The sequence below is a fragment of the Lichenostomus cassidix genome, chromosome 4A (genome assembly GCF_008360975.1).
Source record: "Lichenostomus cassidix isolate B80296 chromosome 4A, HeHo_3.0, whole genome shotgun sequence".
Classification (NCBI taxonomy): domain Eukaryota; kingdom Metazoa; phylum Chordata; class Aves; order Passeriformes; family Meliphagidae; genus Lichenostomus; species Lichenostomus cassidix.
Window position 1 is genome coordinate 18,210,252 of NC_139485.1, and position 18,904 is coordinate 18,229,155.

An 18,904-nucleotide genomic window follows, 5' to 3' on the forward strand; every position below is an offset into this window, starting at 1 on the left:
GCAGCTGGGGCTGGGCTGTGTATGGGGACAAGGGTGGAGAGCACAAGGAGGGAGCAGACTGTGGAACAGGCAGTGGTAGGGAAAAGAATGGGAAGAAATAAAAACACAATGACATTTCAAAGCATTTTGCCTGGAGGAGAAGGGAGGGTCCACGAGGGCTCCCGTTCAGCCTGAAATCTGGTATGAGGCTTATGACAAGAGAAAAACCCTTGAAATGAAGCTAGGCCAAGAAGACTTTCTGCTCAGGCCTGTTTAGAGAAGGTCATGTTTATTAAACTATAAGAAGAAAAAACCCAACAACCACATTTGGTAGCCCCACCAGGCTGTGCAGCAAGCGTGGCTCCCACAGTGGTGCTAGTCCTGGTGCCACAGCCTACGGCCTCAGCTTGGCCATGGTGGAGCGGAGCTGGAGTGTCCCCTCTGCCCAGGAGCCTGGATATTGGCACATCTTCTGCCACAGGTTCAGCTCCTCACCCGTGGAGTCCATCCAGTCCACAGCCTGCCCATTGCTCGTGCCTGGGAAAAAGGATGGAAAAAGTCACGGCCAGAGCAGCCTCCTGCCCATAGCACAGCAGCCCCAGCAAAGCTGCTGGTCCCCAGATGGGACCTCAGGGCTCCTCACCATTGCCCACCCCCAGGCGGACACCCCCGAGGAAGTCATTGCTGGACAGTGGCTCCCGGTCCCACACTGTCAGCTCCAGGCAGATGTGCTGCAGGTCCTCGGGGTTGATGCCATTGTAGACAAAGGTGTGGTTGTAATGAGGGTTCAGGGTCTTCTTCACCACAGGTGTCTTCCTCTTGGAGGCTTTGTTTTTGTGTGGCAGGAGGTAGCTGGGGGAAGCAGCCTTGGGTTAGCAGCACAAGGGCAAGTGCCTCCTGCTCTGGGGGCTGGGGCACTTCAGCACCCCAGCACCTGGCCTGGATCCCCCTTCTTGCCTTTCCTGGCATGGCTCACAAAGAATGACCATGAGATCCTGCGAGGAGCCCTCCTCCAGGTCCCCGTGGCACTTTGGGTATACAGCCAGGGAGGACAGTGCCTTCGTCGTCCCCAAACCAGGACCCTCACTCACCCCTTGACAAAGCTGTCTGAGGTCCCCCCAGACTTGGCAGCTGTGAGGTTCTTGGCTTCTTTGATCCAGACCTGGAGCTCACCGCCTTCCCCTGTTTTGCCTAGGAAAAACCCAACAGAGGAATTAATCAAATTTAATTTCCACCACTGCAAACTTCTGGGAAGCTCCTGCTGAACACTTTTCATCCCAGAGGCAGATGCAGAGCCTGGGCTGGCATCTTCTCTTGCCTTCTGTACTGGCCCCATCTGCTGAGGCAAAGGCAGACAAAATTGCTTCATGCACAGCTCAGTGGTCCAGCCTGGCCCAGCCCTAGAGAGGTACTGGGATGGTTCAGGCAGTCTGAGAGCAGCCAGGTCTGCCCTGACCCACAGCAGCTTTGCAGGCATTGCAGAGGAGAAGGCTGCAGTGACACTACCCAAAAACTCCATCCAGAGCCAGCTTGCATGGCCACGAGCAGCTCCTGCAAGACTACACATTGATTCTGGAGCTTCAGCACTTACCTTTCCTGCCATTCCCAGCCCCAGGATGCTTGGCAGATGGGATGTACTTCATGGAGACAACCAGCTCCCCCTTGTACTGGTGGAGACCAGCAGCATCTGCCCCAATCTGCAAAGAGGTGAGGCTTACCAACCACTGCAGAGCGGCCACAGACCCCAGGGTGACAGCCTGGAGTGCAGCACCTCTCCAGGCTGGCACAAAGGACCTGGCTTCTCCTAGATGTGGCTGAGCTGGCACAAGGGCCTGTGAACTGCCCCCAGCATAGCCCAGCTCCTTTGGGATCTTATTTTGGCTCAATCACCTGACAAGGAGGAGGGAAGCCAGGCTCAAGGCAGAAGATTTGCTCTTTTTTCACTACAACAGCACTGGGGTTTTCATATCTCCAAGGATTTGATTTGGCACAAGCCTTTTGGCAACGCTCAGCCGAGGTCTCCACACCCCTCTGCCCACTGAGAGCTAAACCCCCAACAGGACCAGGCAAGGGAGGCTGTGGGCAGCAGGGCTGGGGTGGCAGGGGCACACCTTGCCATGCAGGGGTAGAAACTCCTCCAGGTGGCTCTCGAAGTTCCAGGCATCCAGTGGGACCTCCACCTCCCCCAGGAACGTGTTGCGGCCGAAGCGATCGTGGTGCCACACTGAGAACTGCAGCGTCCTTGCAAGCAGGAGGGACTTGCTGATCTCATACTGGGGAGAGAGAAGAAAACTACTGCTGAGCCGGCAGCAGAGGGCAGGGACAGGCTCGGCAAATACCACCAGCTCTTGAGCATGAGGACACAGGTTTGAGGAGCAATGGATGCACTCAGGAGCTTGTTCCTCTTTCTTTTGCTGCCTGCTGAAACCTCAGAGTCCTGAGGCAGTGGGGCAGGAGCCTGTGCTCTCCCAGCAGATGGCCCTCAGAGCCAGGAGTCATGGCATCCAGCCATGCCACCACAAGCAGAGCTCTGCCAGCCCACCAAGCCTCAGGTGCTCAGAGCACAAAACCTCAGCAAACCTGGCTGTGGGAGCCTAAAAACCAAACCGCAGCTCTCACTGCCTCCTGTGCAAGTGCTTGGCCTCAGAGGTGCTGTGCCAGGCTCAGGGACAGAGTAAGCCAGTCCCACCACCCCATGGGGGCTGCAGCAGGGATCATGAAGGGCACTGCCAAGTTGTTCTGCCCTGGGGCCCAGAGCTGTCTTATCTCTGCCCCTGCAGCCCTGCTGCCCTCCTTCCTGCCACTGTAACTTGCCTCCAGGGGCCTGGAAGCCTTCACCACAGAAAGAAATATCCAGGTTAAGCAGGATGCCCCTGCTCTGAGGAATGCCACAGGAACCAGGGACATGTCCCGTGACACGTTCACATCCACAGCTGTGCCTCCAGCCCACTGTGGCACTGGGGCTTGAGAGCACAGTCAGAGCAGAGCTTGGAGTGGGTTTTTGCAGCTTTCAGGGTGCAGTCTCTGGACATGGGTCCTCTACAGAAACCCTGCTGCAGGGGAAGGAGATCACCCCTCCCCTTGCTTGTTCCAGCACCCCCAGGACTGAGTACCTGCAGCCCAGCCCAGACCAGTCCCACTCACCTTCAGCAGCTCGTTGTACAGGGGGTTGATGGTATTGCGTTTGATGGTCGTCTTGCGTTTCCCTTGCCGGGATTTGTCGGGCAGGAGGTAAGTCTTCACATACCTGAAGGGAGGAACAGGCAGCACTACAACAAGGTCCCCCCACAGTTAATGCCCTGTGCTCCCTAGACCCTCTGCCCCAGACCTTCTGCCTCACCAGGACCCTCCCACTTACAGCTCCCATCTCTGGTGGGCACCCCACAACCCAGCTGGGCACCAGCAGTGCCAGCAGCCCCCCGGCTCTCACGGGTTGGAGCGCTTCCTGCCCTCGTCCCCATAGGCCAGCTGGCGACACTCCTTCACGTGAATGAACAAGGTCTGTGTCTTCTGCTCGTAGCTCAGCGAGAAGGAGATGCCCCCGGTGACAGCCACGCTGCCGAAGTCGCCGGCCTCGCTGTAAATGCTGACCATGCTCCCCAGTGTGCTCTGGAAGACATGGCAGGGCTGAGCTGGTGCAGGATCATCTGACAGTTCCTCTTCATCCTCTGCAAGGCTACTCCCCATGCCTCTTCTGCACAGCCCCACTCACCTCCCCATGACTGGGGATGGCCACTGAGTGCCTCCCACCCACACACAGGCTCCCTGCAAGGGAGCTGAGTCTCTGCACTTTGACTCCCTTTAAGTGAAGAAGCCCCCCACAAGGCTCTTGCCCCTTCACTCCAGGAGCTGCCTGCCCTGCCTCCCTCCCACCCAACCCGTCAGCACTGCCTTTCTCCATCACTTCTCCCTGCAGTGGAGCAGAGCACAGCCACGCCATGGGAGCTCACCGAGGAGGTGCCGCTGCGCATGCTGCCCCGGGCCACCCGCTGCCGGTGGATCTCCACCAGGTTATCGATGTCCTCCTCCTCCTCCTCCTGCAACGAGAGAGACAAGCCGCCTGTGTGGGGAGCAGGCAGGCACAGCCAGACAGATATCCAACTCCTCCAGCTGGCAGCCATCCCCGTGGCACTCTTGAGGTTCTCACCAGCTCCGTGTTGAGGCCAGGGACTGACTTGCTCCTGTCCCCCAGAGAGCCACCTTCCCCCACAAGGTCCTCGGGGCGCAGGTCGATCACCGACTTGGTGTAGTCTGCACGAGAGGTGGTGAGCAGTAGGCAGCGGCACAGAGCAGGACTAGCAGAGCCCTGCTGCTCCCTCACACGAGGGGCTGCCCCAGCCTCTCCCATCTGCACTGCAAGCCCATCACAGCCCAGGGAGGAGCTGCTGCCCACCCCTGGCTGTGTCAGCACCCAAACCCTCGGTACCCACACAGCTCTCACCCGCTGGCCTCACCACCCGCCGAGGGTTCTTCTTGAATATCGTTTCGTGCTCGTCCACCAAGGTGCTGCGGGTCCCCACAGTGACATCCTGGGGAGGAAGAGTCCCTTCAGAGCAGGGCAGGGCTGGGCACCCCACAGGGCTCCCAGCCCCACGCCCCAGGACAGGGCTGAGCCTGCTGGAGCAGCATCACGCACCCGTCCGTCGGAGAACACGTTTTTGGAGCGGAGAGGGAGGGTCAGGCTGGAGCAAGCAGGTCCTGCTGGCACAGCAACCTGTTTTCCAGGGACGGCTCTCTCCAGGGAGTTCCTCCTGTGGCTGACACAGAAAAGTCTGTCCCAGGCCACAGGCACAGCTGGCAGAGCAAGTGCTGGCCAGGAAGTGCCACTCAAGCTGCCTGTAGCAGCAGAGGACCCGCCTGCCCACGGACAGGCTTCAGCCCAGCCAGAAGAGCCAGCTTCCCCTCAACAGACAGAAAAACTTCAGATGAAAGTCCTCATGCTCTAACAGCCAGTCTTGCCAAGAACAACCCACCCTAGGAGCCCCTCACCTGCCCCCTACATCAGCAGGTCTGTAGCCATCCAGGCTCAGGTTTTCCATGGATTCTGTGTCACTTTTGCCATCCCGAGGGTCTGAGGCATCTGGAAACAAACTGCAGACAAGCAAAACCACAGGTATGTCCTGTTTGGCAAGGAGGTCAGTCTGAGAGAGCTTCTGCGCCACCACTGATCCATGTAGGGCTATCCTACATGTAGCATTCCTACATGATCCATGTAGCATTCCTCTCAAACCTGCAGCAGACGAAAGCTGCTGCCTGGAGCATGGGAGACAGCAGGGATTCTTACCTGGACCCCTCCCGGGGTGCAGGGGGGCTCGGCTGCCGGACTGCAGAGGAGCTTTTAGGCTCACTGAGCTGGGCTTTCTGGAGGAGGGTTTGTCCCACAGTCTCTCTTTTGCTGGCTGGAAGGAGAGAGGCATCAGGAGCCTGGAGCAGAAGTTGCTCCCATCCAGCTCCACATTGGACAGAGGTGCACTGGGGGAAGCTGGAGCATCCCAGATGGCTGGGCTGTGGGAGAAGGCAGTGCTGTGGCACCCCTACCTGCCGGCCTGTGCCGCAGGGACAGCCGCACCATGTCACTGCCCAGGTGGTTGGCAAAGCGGTTCACCCTCTGGTCATAGAACCAGTCGCCTGTTGTCTTCTTCAGCTCACTGCAGGGCAGGGGGGTGGTGGGGCAGTCAGGGGCAGGGTGGGCTGTTCCCTGTGTCCCAACCCACCCTCAGTGCTGCCACAACCCAAGGAGAACACAGGCACAGTGGGACGACCAGCAGACCACTGGGCAGAGACAATTCACTGGGTGGTTGACAGTGCTCAGCTGCATCTTCAGCAAACACAGGAGCAAGACAAGTTTTGCAGGACAGGGGAGGCCAAAAGGAGGAAATCCAGAATGCTCAAAACACAGGCTGTGCAAGGGGCACAGGGGGATGCTGCAGTCAGGTAAGGGGGGTGAAGGAGCAGGGAGGACATGAAGGAGACATGAGTGAGGTATAAACCATTTTTCCGTTACCCAAACATGGGAACCTTCTCCAGGAGTGACAGCAGAGCAAGCTGCCCTGCACTGGAGAGGACCAGCCAGGCTAGGAAAGGCTGGCCATGGGGCATCAAGCTGAGGCAACTAAGAAGAGCAAGGGGACAGGAGGCACATTCAGAAGGTGCCTGCCACTCGTGCCTGGGTACTCACGCCTCCTTGGTGCAGACTTTGCAGCGCCAGGAGCCGTTGGGGCTGTAGGAACGGCAGTCCCGACACACCAAGTGGTTGCAGCCCCGGCAAGTGTTGGCCTTGGGGCTGACGCGGCCCAGGCTCTGCTGGCAGCGGGCGCAGGTTCGCTCACTGTAGCGCTGGCTGCCCCGCTTGGCTCCCTTGCGCCGGATCTCCAGCAGCTCATTCTTCAGGCGCCTGCTCAGACCCGACACCAGGAGCTGTCAGAGCCGCCCGGGACCGTGGGGGAGCCCCATCATCCCCACTGTCGCTCATCCACCCGCTTCCAGAGCAAAGCGGGGAACCAGCTCCTGCGCGGCTCCAACCACCTGCGCACCTGATCCTCCTCTCCTCTGCTTTGCGGAGCTCCTCGTCGCGCTGCAGGACCTGCAGGATCAAATCTCTCTCCACGTCCGACAGAAAGGACAGATCCACAGCCTCCGACATCGCTCCACCCGGGATCGCCGGCCCTCACCAGATGCGGCCAGATGTGTCCGTGCTAGGGACATGCCAGCTGTTGAGCCCGGGTCCCGCCCCGCGAGGTGCCCCGCGCCCGTTCCCGGGGCCGGACCGGATCAGACCGCGGCACCCAGGACACCGGCCCGCCCGCCGCCTGCACCGCCCTGCCCCGGGCTGGGCTCGGGCCGCCTGCCAGCCCCGCCGCCCCGGTGACCTCAGCCGGCTCCGTGGGACCGGGCTGACGCCCAGCCGCCGCGGGCAGCCCCGGCAGGAAGGAGCCGCCCCGGGCTGCCCCTCCCACGAACGCACCGGGGCTCGGGGCTGCCCGACCCCGCGGGGCCGCCGGGAGCGGGCGCGCAGCAGGACCCGCGGCACGGACAGCATCCGGCTCGGAGATGGCGGCACCGGCACCCGCTGCAGTCTCGGCGGGCCCGGAGCGCCTGCTCGGGGGTTCCAGCCGCTCCCCGCTGCCCGGCCGACAGACCTGCCCGGCCGCGCCGCCGCGCCCCGGCGTCCCTCGGGAAGAGGGAGTGGCGGGACGGAGCCCAGGCTGCTCTCTGTCGGGGGAAGCGGGGTCCGGGGCGGCGGCACCGCGCTCTCAGCGCGGCCACCGGGACTGGGACACCGCTGCTCGACCCCCCGACCGCAGAGAGACCCCCGGCTGCCCCCGACTCCCCACCAGCCGAGGGATCCCCGTTCTCCCCCGTCGGCGGAGGATCCCGCGGTACCGCCGCCAGCGGAGCGAGCCCCGGTGCCACGATCCTCCCGGTACCTGCGGCGGCTCCGGCTGGCGCCTCCCGCAGCGGGAGGGGGGCGGGATGGGAGGGGAGGGCGGTGCCGGTGCCTTAAAGGAGCCGCGCCCGCCGCACCTGCTGCCCCGACGGGGCGGGCCGTGCGGGAGGAGGTGCTCGCTCCCTCCAGCCCCTCGCCCCGGCCGGTTCCCCCCGGTAGAGCTGCGGACACAGCCCCCGGGCCGCTTTCCCCCCGCACGGCAGGGCGGAGCCCGGTGCCCCTCGGCCCTGACTGGGGAGGCAGCTTCTCCCGAAGAGCACAGAGCCCACGGCCACCCGAACTGCGGAGGACCCGCCAGGGATCCCCACGGAGGAGGACAGAGCCCCAGGGGCGCGGCCGTGGTGTCTTCCCGCCGCAAGGCTCCAGCCGCTGCCCTTGTCCTTCGCAGCAGAGATATGATCCTCGCAGGGCGCCTCGCCCCTGCCCGCAGCAGCACAGCTCCAGGGGAGCCCCGAGCACACGCGGCTGGATGAGGCGAGGGGCTCCACCCGTGGGCAGGTGGTTTCTCGCCACACAGCGCGGCGGGGAAGGGCACCGGCTGCAGCCCCGAGGCAAATGAGAGGACGCGGCTCTGCCCACACTTTCGGCCGCACCCCAGGGACGCGAGAGGCAGAGGCTCCCAGCCCTGTAGGAAGAGATGGGACACTGACACAGCGAAAAAACCACGGAGACATCAAAGGGTCAGCGGGAGCTCCCTCGTGGGGCAGAGGTTCACTCCCTTGGGGGTAAACACACGATTCTTGGAGGGCTTTGGGCTTGCAGGCAGACAATGCCAGCAGAGGCTTTGCTCCCTGAGTTCCCCCACATACCACCCTAGGACCCAAATTCCCCAGGCCAGACCCCCACACTTGCACCAGTGTTCACATTTTAACTGAGCACCAACAAGAGTGAAACACCCTTATTTCTGAAAGAAAACCAAAAATCCACAAAGAAACCAAGATGAACAGACTTGTTTCCAGCACAATAAAAAAGCACAGCAGTAAATACAAGCACAGAGTTTGTCCCTGAGCTGCTGAAATGAGCCCAGCAGGAACTGAAGGCTTTTCAGCCCTGTGGCTCTCTCTTTCCTGTGTGAAAATGGGGCTGAAAGTGCTACCACGTGTCCAAGATCTGTGCAGCGACTGGCAGAACCAGGGCAGAACACTGGCACTCTGAGGCCCAGCTCACTCCATCCTTGTCTGGATCCTGAAGGGATCTGCCGTGGGAGCACAACCCTGGGTGCCCTGGGCACAGGGAGGCACTGCTGGGGAGTGCTGCCACCTGGGGACATAAGGCACATCCAGGCTGGCAGCAGGACACTGCTGGTAGCATCTCCCTGCCCCTGGTGCTTGACACCAGCCTTCCACGGGAGCTGGAGCCCCGGTGGTGCCCATGCCCACCTAAACGGGCAGCGCTGGCCGGCACTCGAGGTCCAGCACGAGGTGATGCACGTGTGGAGCGTAGGACTTCACTGCCTCGATGTGCAGGATTCTGGTGTGCCACGGCCTCCTGTGCAGCTCTGCCAGCAGCCCCCTGATCCGTGTGGCTGTGGCTTCAGCCCACCTCTGCCACTCGGGCCTGAGCCTGGCCCCCAGTGTCTTCTTCCCACCGTTCTCCGCTGGGTGCTGTGCCTCTCCCCCAGAGCTGGCTGCCTCTGGAGACCCCCACTCAGCCGGCAGGACCAGGGTCTGCGGCGGGGCTGGTGTGGGGGGAGTCTCCACGTTGTGGTGGATGTGGAGAATCCCACCTGTATCCTTCTTCAGGACGCGGCAGGCCACCGGCCAGCCTTCCTCCGAGCTGGGAATCAGCCCCAGGTTCACCCTGTCTGCGACATCCCGCAGCTCCAGCTGGGAGGAGAGAGCAGGTCAGGGGATGCCAGCAGGGACAGGGGCCCGCGGCCAGGTGGCAGCGCTCACCTGCCGGCTGTCCCCGGCGTGGATGTGACAGCGATCCTGCACCCCGTTCAGCACCAGCGTCCTGCGCAGGGCCTCCACGGCGTGGCTGTTCCACTCACAGGCATGGACAAAGGCGGCTCCCGCGTGAACCAGGAACGGCAGGGTGAAATAGCCGATGCCTGCGGGCAGGAGGTGGCAGTGGCTGAGGGCAGGGACCGGCCAGAGATGCACACTCCTCCCTGAAGGCAGGGCAGGATACAGCTGGGGGGCAGGGTGCCACCCTGGCTCTCCAACTCTTGGAGAGGTTAGGGATAAACCTCTTGGTTGCTCTAGGTTGGAATAAACCCAAACACTGGAAAAATGGAAATTTATATCTCCCCCCTCTGCAAAAGTGAAATCTGTCTTGAAAAATGATTAGAGGAGCTCATTTTACCTTCAGTCTTTGGCCATCAGGTTGAGACCTGCCCTGCTCTGCAGAAGTGTCCAGATTACCATTTGGTTTAATTAACCCAGCGCAGTTTTGTGGGTGCCACATCCTTCCAGAGCAGCACAAATTAGAAGCACTAACTTCCTTAAGCACAAACAGTGGCAAATCTTGCCTCTGGACCCACATGATTCCCCAAACCAGCACTAGGTACAGAGCACGGCTCTGCAGAGTCTGAGTGCAAGAATATCCTAAGCGTCCAGAGGCTGCAGGGATACAGGAGGGACAGCAGTGCGAGGACAGCTGAAGGGCTCACAGACAGGACAGGAGCTCTAAGCCTGGGTATTTTCATTCCAGGCTGGAAATGACATTTCGCATCTACCTGGATGCCATCAGCACCTGCACCACTGCTCTCTGCCCACCCATCCTGCCCAACCCCTCCTCCATCCCCATTACCTGCGTAGAGATCCACCAGGACCTCCCCAGAGCAGGGCAGTGAGGCCACACGCAGCTTCTCCGTGATGTTGCCCGGGGAGAACATGCACTTGGTCACATCAAAGGTGTACCTGGAAGACCCCACCGAGATGGTGAGGACAGTCCCTTCCCCATACCAGCTGCATCCTGCAGCTCCAACCTACCTGATCCCATTGTCCACATGCTCCACCCAGCCATCCTGGCCCAGCAGCAGGGTGACACTGGGGGTCCGCATCCCATCTGGCATCACCCGTCCTCGCCTGGCCACCCGCCGGGCCCCCAAAGCCGAGGCGACTGTTTCCCAGAGCGCTGAGCCTGCAATGCATCCATCCCAGGAGATCTGGCAAATCTGGGCAGCTCCACAGGCAGGATCGGAGCAGGCAGACCCTGCTCGCCCTTACCCAGCCTGTCCCACGGTGCAGCCTTGAAGCTGTCCTCACTCAGCAGCACCAGGTCCCCGTGCCTCTGCCAGGCGTGGGGCACGTCCCGCTCCAGCTCCTCCGACCAGGTCCCACCCAGCAGCCGCTGCAGCTCATCCCGCAGCTTCTGGGCAGGCGTGCGCCGGCGGGCGGCCCTGGACGGGACAGGGTCCTGCAGGAGGGACGTGGCACTGAGGCTGAGAGCCCACCAGCCCGGGCAGGGCTCAGGGCAAGGGAGCTCTCCCGACCTGGATCCGGACCAGCTCACAGGGCACCTCCGGCGGCAGGCACGTCCGGGAGAGTTTCTCCCCCAGCACAGGCAGGGCTACGCGGCCCCCTGGCACCTGCTGCAGCTGGAAACGGCCATCCAAGAGCTGCTCCTCTTCCAGACATTCCCTGCAAGGCCAAGGCGCGGTCAGGCCCTTTCCAGCCCCGCAGAGCCTCCTGGGGCAGGACCGGCCCTGAGACCCTCCTGCCGGAGCAGCACAGGCTCCCACTGCCCCTCACCTGAGGCGCTGGGCGAACCTCCGCTCTGTGGCCAGCGCAGGGACAGCGATGGGCACGTCCGTGGCTTCCATGCTGCCCAGCCCCAGGCGGTGTTAGGATCGCAGAGACAGGAGGGAGCGGGGGCCATCAGCGCCCTGGCTGCCCGCAGGGCAGGGGCTGGGCGGGCTGGGTGAGCGGGGAGGCGGGGTGCCCGGGAGCGGGGTTCCCACGGATGGGATACTCGGGGCCGGTGCCCGAAACTGCATCCCTGAGCCGCGGGGCTGCCCCGGGCCGGCTCCTCAGCGCTGGGGGCTCCCCAAGGCCGCAGCACCCCGTTCGTGGGTCCCGGCAGCCCCGGCCACCCACCCCGCTCCTCCGGCCCCGCGTTTCCCGCCGGAGCGCTTTCTAACTCGCCACCGCCGCCCTGCTCGTTGCGGGCGGAAGCGGAAGCGGAAGCGGGGGGACGGTTGTTGCGCGGAGCGGCGGCGGCGCGGGCGGCGCGATGGCGGGGCTGTCGGTGCGGGACCCCGCCGTGGATCGCTCCCTGCGCTCCGTGTTCGGTGAGGCCGCGGCGGCGGGACAGCCACCTGGAAGGGGAACGGGGCAGGGGCCGGCGGGGGGCCGGCGGGGTTCCCTCCCTCGCCGTCGGGGCCGGTACCCGCCGCGCTGACCGGCGGCACCGTCTGTCTCCGCAGTGGGGAACATCCCGTATGAGGCCACGGAGGAGCAGCTGAAGGACATCTTCTCGGAGGTTGGGCCCGTGGTCAGCTTTAGGTGAGAGCGGCCGCCGGCCTCCCCCGGGTCCCCCTGCTCGGCCCCGCGGGCTCTGCGGAGCTGGGCTTGGAACTGTGAAACAGTAAATCCTTAACGTTGGAAAAGACCTCTGAAACCATCCTGCCCGACCGTTCCCTCAGCACTGCCAAGCCCGCCGTGTCTCCAAGGGCCACATGCACACACCTTTTGAACATTTCCAGGGATGGTGATTCCACCACTGCCTTGGGCTGTCTGTTCTAATGCTTGACAACCGCTTGGGACAACAAATTTTGCCTAATATCCCATCTAAACCTCCCCTGGGCTCCTTCGAGGCTATTTGCTCACACAGAGCAGTGCAGTATTTGTGGGGCTTGTGAGGCTGTGCCAGCTGTGCTGAGGGCACAGGGGCCGAGTGGCTGTGCCAGGGTCATCTGGAGATGAAGCACAATGTCCTGAGCACAGCAGGTGGATGTGGGCACGTGGATCTGGGCTGGAGGAGTCACCCTGCTGTGGCTGATAAGTGCTCAGGTCCTGGTCAGGCTCTGTGCTCCTCACTCCATCCCAGTGCCTCTCAGGAATGTTTTCCAGGCTTGGCACCAGGCCCTGGAGAGCTGTCAGTTAAGGGTTTGGGAGTTCCAGGAGCAGCCAGTTCCATCCTGTGCTCCAGGAACTGCCTCGTGGGGTCATGGGAGGCACAGAGCTGGCACTGGTGGGCTTCCTGCACACCAGAGCTTTGGGAACACCCATCCCAGGAGCCAGGAGGCCATTTGGCTCTGGCTTAGGGCCAACGTTGTGTGCCATGGCCTGACTCTGGAGCCTTCACTCTGCTCGCAGCACTGCTGCAGGCTGTACCCATTATCCTCTGTCGAGGTGTGGGAGCCGTGGGCACGGCTGGACACCCACACTGCCCTCAGCAGCACTGTTCCTCTCCTTGCTGCACAGGCTGGTGTATGACAGGGAGACAGGGAAGCCCAAGGGCTATGGCTTCTGCGAGTACCAGGACCAGGAGACGGCGCTCAGCGCCATGCGGAACCTCAACGGGCGCGAGTTCAGCGGGAGAGCCCTGCGCGTGGACAACGCTGCCAGCGAGAAGAACAAGGAGGAGCTCAAGAGTGAGTCGGGATTTTGGGGTATCGTGCTGGGCCCAGCCTTGGCAGCGTTACAGGGTGTCTTTTCTGCCAGGCTGGCTGAGCTGACCTGCTCTAGGAGGTGTTGTAAATCGTTTCCCAGAGGGATGCATGGGCTCAGCTGTGTTTTTGCTCCCAGATGATCACAGAATTATTTGGGTTGGAAAAGGTTTCTAAAGATCATGAAATCCAACCTTTGACCAAACACCACTGTGTCAACTAGACTGAAGCACTAAATGCTCTGTCCAGTCTTGACTTAAACTCTTCCAGGGACAGTGACTCTGCAGCCTCCCTGGGCAGCCTGTTCCAGTGCCTAACAACCCCTTCTGTAAAGAAATTTCCTCCTAATGCCCTTCTGTTTTCACTGCCTCCTTTTCCCCCTGATGTGTTGCTGCTCCTCTCCTTATGAGCCCGTTAGACACACTGTTTGTGTTGTTGTACAAGGTCACTAACTGTATTGCAGGCTTGGGCACAGGTGCACCCATCATTGAGTCACCCTATGGGGACCCTGTCAACCCCGAGGACGCCCCCGAGTCCATCAGCCGGGCAGTGGCCAGCCTGCCACCCGAGCAGATGTTTGAGCTGATGAAGCAGATGAAGGTGAGTGCAGGAGTGCCGTGCTCCCTGTGTGAGCACAGCTCCTTCTGCCACTGCCCACACTCCCAGCCCATCACGTCTTGTCAGAGCTCTGATCAGTGCCTTTCTTCTCAGCTGTGTGTCCAGAACAGCCCCCAGGAAGCCAGGAACATGCTGCTCCAGAACCCCCAGCTGGCCTATGCGCTGCTGCAGGCCCAGGTGGTCATGCGGATCGTCGACCCGGAGATAGCACTGGTTTGTCCCTTGCTGCTCATCCAGGGTGGGGAGGATGTTGGTGATAGTCTTTGTGGAGTGGGAGTGGAAAAGAATTCCTTTCTCCTTCTTCCACCCCTAGAAAATCCTGCATCGCCAGACCAGTGTTCCTCCTCTGATCCCAGGCAACCAGCAGGCAGTGCCAGGGCCGGGGCCTGGGCCGGGACCGGGGCCTGGGCCAGGGCCCAACGCACAGCTGAACCCGCAGAACACCCCCTCGTCCCAGCCACAGCCCATAGTAAGAGCCTGAATGCACATGAGCTGGGCAGGAGAGATGGGCAGTGCCAGCTCCAGCTCTCCCAGCTGGCCCACATGCCCGGGTGTTGGAGTGTCCCTGAGATCCAGTGTCTTTCCCGGGCAGGGCGGGATGCACGTCAACGGCGCTCCTCCTCTGATGCAGCCACCCATGCAGGGGGGAGTGCCAGCCCCAGGACAGATGGCAGCCCCTGTGCAGGGTCCAGGCCCTGGCCCCATGGCTCCAGGAGGTGAGTTTGAGCCTAGCCACCTCATCCACGGGCAGCCGGGTCCTGCAGACATCCCCCTCTGCCTTCCCCCTAACCAGAGGGCTTGATCCCACGAGAGCATATATAATCCTGTACTGTACATTGTGGTTGTGCTGCTGCCAGAGGAGGGCTGCAAAATTCTGTTGTCCGTGGGGGGAACCAAGGGAATAAACCTCCAGCTCTCCCCCAGGAGCTGGGAGCGGGAAGGTATTTGGGGCCAAAGGAATGGGTTAGTTGTCAGGGATGGCTGAGGAGGTCTCTGATCTCTGCCTGTCCCCTCTCAGGTGGGATGCAGCCACAGGTTGGGATGCCGGGTGCAGGGCCTGTCCCCTTGGAGCGTGGTCAAGGTAAAGAAGATGTGTGTAGTGCTGTGTGTGGTGTGAGCCGTGCTCCAGAGAGCAGTGCTGTGCCCCAGCTACCTGCAGCCTGGCTGTGCCCGGGGCTCTGCCTGGGTTTGTTCACTGAGGCACAAGGCTGTGGTAGCAGCTCCCTGGCTCCCAGGACTCAACCCACACCCGGATTGGCTCCCAGCTCATTCTGTGCCGTGTTGTGCAGCCATGCCCTGGAAGCCAGGAGAGCTGCCTGTCCCCGCCGAGCAGGATGTGCCTGTGTTTTCCACCTCTGCAAGCCCGTGTCTGTCCCTGTGCTTGTGCGGGCAGGCAGAGCTTGCTCTTCTCTGGTCCTTGTCCTGCTCCTTTGCTGCCGGGGTGCTGGGGAGCAGCTGGTGCGGCCGCCGCGTCCTCCCGCGCCGTGCCCAGCAGAGGGAGCTGGGTCTCCGTTTTGGCTTGAGGCTTGGCAGGGAATTTCCCAGAGAGTGGCGGCTGGCTTTCCCTCCGCAGGCACGGTCTGTACGGCCCAGCCCTGGGGCTCCCTTCCTTACGGTTCACATGTTGGTTCACACGTTGCCATACGTAGGTTAGCGTGACCCGGGTGTTCCTGTTCTCCCAGGAACAACGCATGCAGACACCTGACACCTCTGTTGCCTTGACTTGGATCCTAGGCCTTGTTTCAGGAACATGGCAAACCTAGTCTGAGATCGTTTGGCCTTAGGGGCAGCTAACTCTCATTTTCTTTGGGGTGGGCACTGTCTTCCTGAAAGCAGCCTGACAGTTCTTGGCACCCAAAAGGTTTTGGAGAGCAGAAGCAGGCTGTGCCTTATGGGGCCAGCGTGTCCCCACGGAATGCCTCGTCTCTCGGCAGGATGTCTTCTTTCCCTGCCTCTCTCCCTGCGTGAGGGAAGGACTGTGCCACGCTGGCTGTTCTGTCTGTGGTGACAAAGGTGGTACTGATGGAAGAGGTTGATAAAGCCAGACTTGCAACATCTTCTCTGTAGGTTTTCCTGGGGACTTCAGAGAATGTGATCCTGCAGGCAGCACTGTCCCAAAGCCAGTGCATGCGTGCATACACTATTTACGTGTCTGCTCTTTCCCTCTTTTCCTGCTGCTTGCCCAGGGAACCTGCAGCTCTCGCCCGTGGGACCTGCCAGGCCTGCGTCTATCGAACGCGTTCAAGGTATCCCGGCACCCGCCAGCTCCCTCTTCCCGTGGAGCTCTTTGTGGAGTGTGCAGAGAGCAGCTTTCATCCCGCTATTCTCAGGGACAGGGACTGGCATGTCGCTCCTTGTAGCCTGACAGCATTAAGACGCGTAGGAGGAGGCAGGATTTCTTCTAGGGCTACCGGAGAGAACAGGCTAGAGCCATTCACAGAGCCTCCAGTGGAAAGGGAGAGCCTGTTTGGAAAGGGCTTTTGCCTAAGATCCAGCCCCCTTTGACACTGTGCTTCCAGGAGTCTTTCAGGTCTTGCTTTGCTCCTGGCCCCACGTCAGCAGGGTGTTGATGCCCACGCTTGTAGGGATTGCCATGGGGGCACCCATGCTTCATTTGGCCCCTGGTGCCATAAGGAACCTGAGGTAGAACCAGAGAGGAAAAAGAGAGGAATAAAATTGGCAGCCAGGGAAGGGCTTTGGTGTGCTCCAGCCTCGGGTGCAGGGCTGCGGCCCCAGCAGACAGTTTGGCTCAGGGGAGCAGCATGGCTGCCCCACGCCTGGCCCGAGAGCGCCGGGGACAGTCTTGGCACGGCACTGGTCATGCAGATCCTCACGAGTTCTTGTGTGTCTCCCTGGCAGTGCCCATGCCAGACCCGAGGGCCCCTATGCAGCGTGGACCTCTACCTGCTAGTGGCCCGCCGCCCCGAGGCCTTTTGGGAGATGCCCCGAATGACCCTCGCGGAGGGACCCTGCTCTCAGTCACTGGAGAAGTGGAGCCCAGGTGAGGGGAGAGGGAAGGAGAGGAGCCCTTGGCACTGTCCCCTGCCCAAGGGGAACCTCTCGCTGAGGACAGGGATGGCACCAGCCTTCCGGGAGTCACCACTGCCTGGTCGGAGGCCTGTGTGCTGCCAACCGTGGGGGCCGGCCCGTTTCCCCGGGGAAGGGATATCCCCGGGGCGATGGCAGCTGCCCTGTGGCATGGGGCCACCAGCACCCATCCCTGTGCCAGCCTCACCCTCCTCCCCTGCGGCCGGCTTCGGGGGCAATCCCAGCGCTCTGCCCAGACCGTGCCAAGCCAGCGTCTGATTCACACTCTCTCGCTTTTTCTCCTCCTCCTGCTTTGCTCTCCTCGTCTCTCTGCGTCAGAGGTTACCTTGGGCCGCCCCACCAGGGAGCCCCTATGCACCATATGCCTGGTCATGACAGCCGTGGCCCCCCCCATGAGATGAGGGGGGGACCCATGGGAGAACCCCGACCACTGATGGGAGAGCCGCGGGGGCCCTTGATGGATGCTCGAGGTGAGAGAGGGGGCATGAAATACTGGGTGGCTTGGAGCGTGCAGGCAAGAAGTCAGAGTGGAGCCGGCTGCCCCAACCCAAGGCATAGGAAGGGGGTTTGGGCAGCGAAATGAGTGACTCCAGGCGAGGAGGGACAGTGCCAGGGTGCAAGGGACTTTCTCCAGGCATGTCCCCTCCGCCCCCAGCCTTGCACGTTTTGGGTGCTTGCGAGCCCCCAGACAAAGGAGGCAGCGGGCTCACTCCCTCACTCCCTGCAGCGCTGCTTCCTTCAGTTGCTTACCTTGTGTTTCCTCCGCAGTTGGAAGAGATCCCCGGGGGCTGGAGCCACGAGGGCTGGAGCCACGGGTGATGGAGGCGCGAGGCCTGGAGCCGCGGGTGCTGGAGCCACGAGTGCTGGAAGCCAGGGCCATGGAGGCCAGGGTCCTGGAGCCCCGGGGCCTGGAGCCTCGAGGACCTGGCCCCAACCCACGTGGCCCGATGCCTGGTGGGATACAGGGGCCTGGGCCACTTAACATGGGAGCCAGTGGCCCGCAGGGGCCCCGCCAGGTACACATGGCTCTGCTCAGCTGGTCGGGCACCAATGGCATCCTCTAGGCTGGGGCTGGGTGGGGGGTTTCCCACAGAACAGTAGCTCTGGGAAGCACCAGGCCTTGGTCACTGGCTCTGAGGGGTCAGGGCATCTGTCCCATTTCCCCAGGCACTGCCCATCTGCTGGGGACAGGACAAGGCTCAGGCCTTTCTCTACCTCTTCCTGAGGCGCAGGAAGGAGCACAGCAGTTGGAGGGAGAGGAGAGCACATAAAATGCACTCACTCTTCATGCTTAGTCATCTTCAAGCTGTCACTGATGGCATCCATCTGATCATCTGCTTTACCTTCCCGGATTTGTATAGCTGAGTCCAGAGACCCCTCAGTCCTTAACCCCTCTTTTACTCCCACAGGTTCCTAACATGGCTGGGGCAGGCATGCAGGGAGGAGGCATTCCTGGGGCAGGAGTCCAAGGAGCTGGTCAGCCTGGAGGCTTTAGCCCTGGGCAGAGCCAGGTCACCCCCCAGGATCACGAGAAGGTGAGAGAAGAAAAGGGAAAGCGCGAGAGAGCAGAAGCAGCACTTACTGTGTGCCTTTCTGTGGCGAGGACAGCCCCTCCCTGGCTCTGGTATGCTGTGGCTGCTGTGGCAGGGCACGTCTCTGACCCCTCTTTCCCCACAGGCAGCACTGATCATGCAAGTCCTGCAGCTGACAGCGGACCAGATCGCCATGCTGCCCCCAGAACAGCGGCAGAGCATCCTCATTTTGAAGGAGCAAATCCAGAAATCCACAGGGGCACCCTGACAGGTGACATCCTTAACCCGCTCTCACCCTGTGCCTGTTCCCCTCCAGTAAATCAGCACTGCCCAGGATGGGCTGTGCTCCTCTCTGTGTGTCAGGCTCACCCTCCTCTCCTTCCTGATAGGCACATGATGGAGATGCCTTGTGCCTGGATAGAGGTGGTGCTCCATGGCAGCTGCTTCCCATCGCTACCCAAGCTGGTGCTGCATTTTGGGAGAGGTTGTGTCACCCTGATGAGGTTTTTCCCTCCAGTTCATTGTTTTTTCTTTTTTCTGTGTATATTTTATGATGTTTGAAATAAAGCGGGAGGAGGGTTTGAGTAAATCCATGTCCTTGGCTGGCTGGTTTGGTCTCCCATGGAGGCCAGAGTGAGACTGTTGGGTTCTGGGAGCAGTGTGGGCTGGCTCCAGTCTTGTCCAAACCACTTGCCATCCTCCCTCCTCCCCACACCAGAGCAA

The 18,904-nt window shown here is 61.5% G+C and overlaps 3 protein-coding genes across 11 annotated transcripts; 1 reads left to right on the forward strand and 2 right to left on the reverse strand.

Annotated features, from left to right (window-relative positions):
• Positions 1–251: 251 nt before the first annotated feature.
• Positions 252–7,422, reverse strand: SYTL4 (synaptotagmin like 4). 4 transcript variants are annotated; one of them, XM_085060731.1, is made up of 17 exons: positions 7,407–7,422; positions 6,513–6,674; positions 6,158–6,373; positions 5,518–5,627; positions 5,264–5,378; positions 4,969–5,070; positions 4,616–4,736; positions 4,421–4,508; positions 4,127–4,230; positions 3,930–4,016; positions 3,410–3,588; positions 3,124–3,226; positions 2,091–2,252; positions 1,571–1,676; positions 1,071–1,170; positions 623–831; positions 252–516 (listed from the first exon to the last, which is right to left on the reverse strand). In XM_085060731.1, exons 2-17 carry the CDS (start codon positions 6,620–6,622, stop codon positions 374–376), a joined length of 2,055 nt encoding a protein of 684 aa, XP_084916857.1. In that variant the 5' UTR covers positions 6,623–6,674; positions 7,407–7,422; the 3' UTR covers positions 252–373. The 4 variants fall into 4 exon arrangements, with proteins under 4 accessions (XP_084916857.1, XP_084916856.1, XP_084916858.1 ...); XM_085060730.1 differs by having other exon boundaries at positions 7,314–7,419; XM_085060732.1 differs by lacking the exon at positions 7,407–7,422 and having other exon boundaries at positions 4,616–4,730; positions 6,513–7,092.
• Positions 7,423–8,361: 939 nt separating this feature from the next.
• On the reverse strand, positions 8,362–11,264 carry TYW2 (tRNA wybutosine-synthesizing protein 2). Of its 2 annotated transcripts, XM_085060744.1 has the most exons (8): positions 11,125–11,264; positions 10,866–11,013; positions 10,600–10,789; positions 10,363–10,513; positions 10,181–10,290; positions 9,322–9,479; positions 8,806–9,252; positions 8,362–8,686 (listed from the first exon to the last, which is right to left on the reverse strand). In XM_085060744.1, the coding sequence occupies exons 1-7, from the start codon at positions 11,193–11,195 to the stop codon at positions 8,806–8,808; spliced, it is 1,275 nt and encodes a 424-aa protein (XP_084916870.1). In that variant the 5' UTR covers positions 11,196–11,264; the 3' UTR covers positions 8,362–8,686. The 2 variants fall into 2 exon arrangements, with proteins under 2 accessions (XP_084916870.1, XP_084916869.1); XM_085060743.1 differs by having other exon boundaries at positions 8,362–9,252.
• Positions 11,265–11,545: 281 nt separating this feature from the next.
• CSTF2 (cleavage stimulation factor subunit 2) lies at positions 11,546–18,770 on the forward strand. 5 transcript variants are annotated; one of them, XM_085060735.1, is made up of 15 exons: positions 11,546–11,663; positions 11,799–11,877; positions 12,799–12,968; positions 13,447–13,583; positions 13,695–13,814; positions 13,915–14,070; positions 14,194–14,317; positions 14,620–14,682; positions 15,788–15,847; positions 16,461–16,602; positions 16,968–17,119; positions 17,418–17,665; positions 18,059–18,184; positions 18,327–18,452; positions 18,571–18,770. In XM_085060735.1, exons 1-14 carry the CDS (start codon positions 11,606–11,608, stop codon positions 18,447–18,449), a joined length of 1,758 nt encoding a protein of 585 aa, XP_084916861.1. In that variant the 5' UTR covers positions 11,546–11,605; the 3' UTR covers positions 18,450–18,452; positions 18,571–18,770. The 5 variants fall into 5 exon arrangements, with proteins under 5 accessions (XP_084916861.1, XP_084916862.1, XP_084916865.1 ...); XM_085060736.1 differs by lacking the exon at positions 15,788–15,847; XM_085060739.1 differs by lacking the exons at positions 15,788–15,847; positions 16,461–16,602; positions 16,968–17,119 and having other exon boundaries at positions 14,620–14,693; positions 17,444–17,665.
• Positions 18,771–18,904: the final 134 nt, after the last annotated feature.